Source organism: Limulus polyphemus, unplaced genomic scaffold, assembly GCF_000517525.1.
Source record: "Limulus polyphemus unplaced genomic scaffold, Limulus_polyphemus-2.1.2 Scaffold635, whole genome shotgun sequence".
NCBI lineage: Eukaryota > Metazoa > Arthropoda > Merostomata > Xiphosura > Limulidae > Limulus > Limulus polyphemus.
The window spans coordinates 98,240-105,278 of record NW_013666245.1 but is presented as its reverse complement, the minus strand read 5'-3'; the positions used below and the strand labels follow the sequence as shown (position 1 = coordinate 105,278).

The window sequence follows — 7,039 nt, the reverse complement described above, 5'->3', positions numbered from 1 at the left end:
CTAAACAATGCAATATCCGCAATGTGTGTGTCTACCGCAGGGTATCGAACCATGGGTTTTAACATTGTAATTCCGGAAACTTACGGCTGATCCATCGGGGACTCAAATAACATAATGAAAGAAAAAATTGCAGTTATAAAAATGTGCTAATTTTATTAATATAACTTTTATAAAAAAAAAAAAAAATCTGATTCAAAACACAATAAGAGATTATTAGATAAGAAATTCCACAATGTAGATTTTACTGGTTAAGCAACAGATAATCTTTTTTAAAGTTTTTCTTTCAAATGAATATATGGTAGAGTTTTTGACATGGATCCGAACAGCTACATTTTCCAATTATGGTGAATTCAAAATGTGATCAAGTATAACAACCGGTAATATACATTAATTGTGTATAACTTAAATCTATATGTACTTTAAAAAGTTACAAATTGAATTTTCTTAATGCGTTTTTTACAATATGTATTTCATAATACATTATAATATCAATGCCAATATGTTTCGCTAAGATGATTTTTAAAAATCAAAATCATGCATGTTCTATGTTACAGAATAGTCATACTTTAAAATTTTGTCCACTTTTTTCTATAACGATCAGACAGACCATGTATATATGTAAGCAACCAAATGCGAAATGCCCAATTAAACCTACTTAGACAATCTAAGTTCTGTGTTTAGCAAGTCTGGAGTGTGCACAATTGCATCTTCTCAAATTAAGTTTTCACTTGCTAATGATTTGTAATTCTGTTGAACGGAAGCCAAAAAATAAAAACTCCGGCTACCCGTTTATTACTATATGAGCGTGATTTTTATGGACACAACAGATGTATGTATCATTTGAAAGCGAAAAGTACCAAATACTCAAGTACTATGAGAGAAAACGCCAGTAGATGAAGATTTTTTTTTTTTGGTTATTTGTTTCTACGACCATATGTAATGAACTAGATAAGTTTTGGTTTGTTACAAACACTGTTTACAAGTTTCGATAAAACATCTGTGTGCCTCACATAATTTAGGTTTACAAGTAAAAATAAACAATTGTATGTATAAAGTTAAAATAGATTTTTATAAGACAGAACCTTTGCTAAAAATCATTAAAAGGGTTATTTATTAATTTAATATAGAATTTGTTTGGCATTTTCTTGTACCTGTCAGTTTATTATTAGCTAAAAAAAAACAACTAAGAACTTCCGTTCGTAGTGATGTCATGGTCAGATAATTATTACCAAAACCCTCAAGGCTACATGCACAGGGTTGTGTACGTTATATTAAAACGAGTTTGGAGCCTCACCACATCGTTACAGTCCATGTCGCCTAGCCTAATCATACTCTATCCAACGAGCGTGCATCTTGACAATAGCCTTGCAACGTAGTTTCCACTGCAAAAGGCTCCATCGTGAAGATGGCATGACCATAAGCCATCTAGTGTACGAAGATGACGGTTCCCAACGCCAGTTTCAACAGTCCGATCGTATAGAAATCCTTAGGCGTTGCATCGGGGCCTTGGCTGGTATGTACATATATAATAGTATGAATACCTGTTTCATTCTACAACTGCTTGAAGTATTCGGTGGTTTAACGAATATGTCACAGAAAAACAACTTATGTACACACTTGTGTTGCTTTCACAGACAGAATAATTTTGATTTTACTGCGCCTAAGATATGTGGCCAGGTTTTGTCACTGATTTAGTATTAGTGGATTCTCGTCTTTACAAGGCACCGCATTTACCACAGCTAGGGTGCGGCTTGTTGCAGGTTTCTTTCTGAATGGTCATAGCGCTGCAAGCAGATTCATATTATTTTGCTTTTCAATTCCATCAAGTGCAAGAGATAACTCTGCCTTGGCAATTCTAAATTCCCGACCTGAAGAGATCTTTACAATCTACGTTTATAAATATTTTGCGCCGAAAAGGACTGTTATATATATCCTTCCCAAGAGCGATCAGTTTTGTGGTATCACACTACCCACAAAATGCCAAACAATATCAAAATATAGTTATGATACATTCCGTTCCACCTCGACTTTATATCGGCTTTAGTTGTCATGCTACTTGTTGATTTGCATATTCAAAATCTTTTTTAGAATAACGTACTAGACCGTCTGTATAAATAAACTATTCTGTGTGTTAGCTTTAGCTAGGGTTCTTTCTCCTACGACTTAACATAACCCAATCATGATATACACTTTGATTCGCTTTTATCTAGTAGAAATTATGTGTAGTTGCTCTTTATGAAAATAATCATTTCATTTCCTAAACAGGTGGTGCTCCACATAGAAAACTTTAATCCTATGATCACGCAGATGATATTTCAAAGTAAACGTGCATAGCAGTGTCTGGCATTCAACAGATTCAAGTGACAATGTTTTCCTGTTTTACGAGCAAATTATAACTTAAAATGTAAATGAAAACTACGCTGTATTGCATTCAGCAGATTAAAACATTTGTTTTTTCTGGTAAACAAAACAGATAATTATTCTTGCCTACTTGAATATAATTAAGATGCAGAAGATAATGTCGGGTATAACATATTTTTAATACTTTTCTATTACAATATCGAAAAGTGTTACATAAGCCTACACATGCATTGTATAAATGTCTTTCTCGTCAAACTTTTAGCTATTTCAGTAATAAGCCATCTTTTCATGAAACAATATTGTACATGAATGGTTTGTTACGGATCAAATCATGCACGTATGCAGGGGGGGGGGGGGTCAGCCGAACCCCCAATTTTTGTGATGTAAAAAAAATTATGCTTATACAGTTATAGCGCAGCTGTTCATGATATTCAACGTTTTCTCCTTAGTCTACATTCTTTTGATGAAGTATTAGCATTTTTTGACTCTGTTGACAATGTAATTGAAATTCCGAAGCCATATTGCTACTGTCAGATTTTGTAGGCCGTATTTCTTACAGTAGATGTGTATGACTTGTTTGCGATAAATTTCAACAATAAACAAAGAGCAACAAAGTACACTTGTTTTAAAATAATATAGTTGAATAAGTCAAACGTATATACAAATGTTTGTTGACTTTTCAATGGATATTCGTGGATTTTATGTGAAAAGACATGCAATTGTGTAAGTTATATTTCATGCAATATTGCTTCAAGCTTTAATCTCATAACACCTGTCTTTTACAAATTTTCTGGGGGCATACCCTCAGACCCTCGTAGCATTAGCATGTTTTTGCATGCTGATTGTACTTCGCAATATGTGTGTTGGTTTTTAAGCTTATAAATTAAAAACCCCACTTTTAAACATTCTGTGTATGGACCTGCAAATACATAATACTTAGGCTTATACTTACATTTACATTATACTTTCTGTGTATTTTATAATTATTTCTATTTCTGGGCGTGTTCTTCTGGATTATTCGATAAAAAGAATAATAAAAAGTCCAGTCAACTTAACAGTAGCAGAAAACGTTAAATTTCTTAAACTTTCATATTTAGGGTAACCAACATTCACCGATAAGCCTAACTTCACAAATAGAACTACGTCTAAAAAGTAATTCCAATTAGTTGCTAATTTCACATTTCTGTTTATTTAATGAAACCAATATCAATATTCACAATACTAGACTAAATAAATGATTAAATGGCCGATAGTACCAGACAAACTGACCAGATCATGCATTTATTGTTCATTAACTAACAAACTCAATTGCACAATCTAGGCTATGCTTTTAATATACGACTCAAGCTATTTCCTAGTATACTGACAAAATTAATACACATCCAGGGTAATAGCAAAGCAAATAAATAACTGTGTAAAACACATTATCAAAATATGTCGGGACATGTTCAGCACTGATGATTAATAAAGTTCTCAAAAAATTAAAGAGGCAATATTTTGTAGATGAGCTGTTCTCTAATGAAATTGACAAAGTAGATTAAATTAAAGTATATTATAAGAGCACCATTTACCCAATGGTTAAAATTAATTAATCAGTCTCATTCAAAATAAACCAATAGCTACAACTAGGAGTTCTGATTACTGGGTGAAATTGTTTTATATAAGAGGGTAAAAAAGGGGCAAAATCGGAAAAAAAAATTTGTTTATGTATTGTCAGATATAAAATATTGTTTATTGTAGGTAGTATTATTAATGTATTTATTTTGTGTTTGCAATCCATTGATGTAGAGGCTATAGAGATTTCTAGAAGGCCTAAGTGATAGACGTATAAATAACTGCGATCAGATGAGTGGAAAGAGAGTGAAAGTAAAATCACGTGAAACAGAAGTTTGGTCAGAGAAAAGTTAGAAAACGTAAATTTAACTGTGGTGGGAGTGAATGGCCTAACGGTTGATATGTTAGAGTGAGATTAACAGTTCGAAAGAGATAATGAGAATATTTTGTCTCGTCAAAGGGTGTTCTAAACTAATTGAACTCGCCTGTGTGGATTTTGACAAAAGTCAAACGATTATTGGAAGTACGAAAAGCATACGATTATTGGAAGTTCGGGATACAACTGTGGTAACTCATGCGACAGCGTAAGTGAATTATACATGGATACTATTGCGATAAAAATAAAGAAAAATTATTTGTCGAAACGTTGTTATGTTAAACTTACATTAAAGTTTTTCTTCATTACCCATTCAAGCCGTCTCCAACCATTATAAGTTCCAGTTTGTCTTCCAGAAATACAAGTTTAGCATAGATTCTTTATTACCATTGGCGACAGGGGGTGATTTTTTGATGTCATACACCTCTTTCTTCAGAGCATCCACCCTCTTCAAGAGAACCATCTGGCCAGCTCATATGCTTATAACAACATGTAAGCTCTGAAAGAAACTGTTTCACCTAGTAGGAACAACAGCTGGAGTTTCATTACATTTTCAATTCCAAATTTAGAACACTCTCACTGTACCGTTGCTCTCATTTGTAGGCATATTTAAACAAGACACCAGATTTGATAACTGCTTTTCTAGCATTTGACATTGCAGATCAGCTACGGGGAGTACTAACAGAAACATTAATTAAATGTGCCATATTTTTAACATGCAGGAGTTTACTGACACCTTCATCAACATGTACGTTATTCACCAGCTTTTGCATGCTCTGTACAGGATCAAATACAATGACAATAACATGAGACCTCTTCTTTTCATATTGCTCTAATGATTTTACAAACGCCAAAGCAATGCTGATCTGGTTGACACAGCAACATTAGAAACATTTACTAATGTAATTTCATGATCATCTTTTACCATGTAGTAATATGACTGTGGGCTTTCCAAGAACGTCTGAGGATTCATCAACAATCAAACATACGTTTTTATAATATATTTGCTCTTTAATTTTCTGCCTCAAGTTGCTGAAAGATTTCAGGCAAGTATCAAAAGATTACAATTCAAGGCAGTAGCGTAAATATAATTGAAATATCAAACGGTCAGCGTTTTTAGTACACACTTAAAATCTTTATTCTAAGACCGATCAATAGCCTTAAAACAGGCACCACATATTATGACGTCGAATCACGTCATCCTCAGGAGTGTGTAAACAAAATCTGTGCAAATCATATATACCATTGGTCATGTGACTACTTAGTTTACATACTGAATTTAAAGAAGTCAAGCTGTCTACATAATTTCTGACTTTACAACCTTACATCCTTTTTTAAGATATGGTAATTATTTTAACGTATTTCATCATTTCTATAATTTCTCTAATACTTTTAGCCGTCACATCATTCGGTTGAGCCAAAATAACATTTTTTTTTATCACTGAACGACATGACCGGTATGACTCGCACGTTCAGCTAATGTAGAATAATTACTTTGTTTTAAAATTTCTTTTCTGTTCAGTTATTCTAAATTTTAAATTTCTTCCAGTTTGACCAACCATATTCGCATTCAATTTTGTATATACCTGTTTTCTCCATTAGATTAATTACGTCTTTAGTTTTATTTAATCTTTGTCTAGTTTTATTCAATGGGATATAAATCGAAATAAGATTTCTGTTCTGTTTTTTAATTTTCAAAAATATGACACAACAAACCTGGGGCATATGGTAGAAATAACATTTTCCTTTTATCTATTTTACCAATTGTTAATTTTAGCTAACTTTTCAATTATCATTTGTAATTTTGTTAGAGCTGTGAGAAAAAACTATTATTTTGGCTTAACCGAAATATTAGAGCAACTACAGAAATAATGAAACATATTAAAAATAATTACCATATCTTAAATAAGGATGAAGGGTTGGAAAGTCAGAAAATATGTAGGTGGGATGATCGTTTTTAAATTCAGTATGTAAACTAACTAGTCACATGACCAATAGCTCTCTGTATATATATATGATTTGCATAGATTTTGTTTACCCATTCCTGAGGATGCCGTGATTCGACGTCAAAATGTGTAGAGTGTCTGTTTTAAAGCCTTTGACTAGGCTTAGAATAAAGTTTTTAAGTGTTTACTAAAAAATGTTGATCGTTTGATTATTTTATTTCACGCTAGTACTTTTCTTGCAGAGTAGCATACTTTGACATTATTTTAGTTACTGGACAACATTTCATCATAAACTCTCCTAAAGGTCCATCAGCCACATGTAAAGTCAAACCAGCTTTAGGAAGTGCTTCAAGAAATGAGTGAATTGCACTCTGATCTTCTTCCTCCTTAACACTCTGTCTGACCTGCATTTCCATTAAAGTTGTCTGAACTATTGTAGAACTCATTAATTTTTCAGCCTCTCGTTTTAGAGAAATGTGACGTGCACTACGAAGATTCTCATTTATCCTGTCATATGGTTTCTATTTTTTTGTCAACTAATATTTGTAATGCACAGTATGCGCATACCACATGTATATTTAGGTCCAGTATCACAAAAAATCTGAAAATCATGATATTCTTTTACCCAATCAAAAGGTACTTAGCGTTTTCTGCCCATCACTGAAGAGTTGTATTTCTCATTGTTAAGAAAATTATTAATCAGAAATAAAATATACTTTGTTAATACCATCTGGCCATCTACCTACTGCACTACTATACTGAACAAATGTCTGCATTTTTTCTTTCCTTTTCTCTCACTCGT

The 7,039-nt window shown here is 32.7% G+C and overlaps 1 protein-coding gene across 1 annotated transcript in view; it reads right to left on the bottom strand.

The window, feature by feature from the left end:
* LOC106459597 (Ca(2+)/calmodulin-responsive adenylate cyclase-like) overlaps positions 1-6,653 on the bottom strand; it is a 74,402-nt gene extending 67,749 nt beyond the window's left edge. The window contains exon 1 of the mRNA XM_022386118.1: positions 6,469-6,653. Coding sequence (XP_022241826.1) covers positions 6,469-6,653 — 185 coding nt within the window. The remainder of the gene's footprint in view (positions 1-6,468) is intronic.
* Positions 6,654-7,039: the final 386 nt, after the last annotated feature.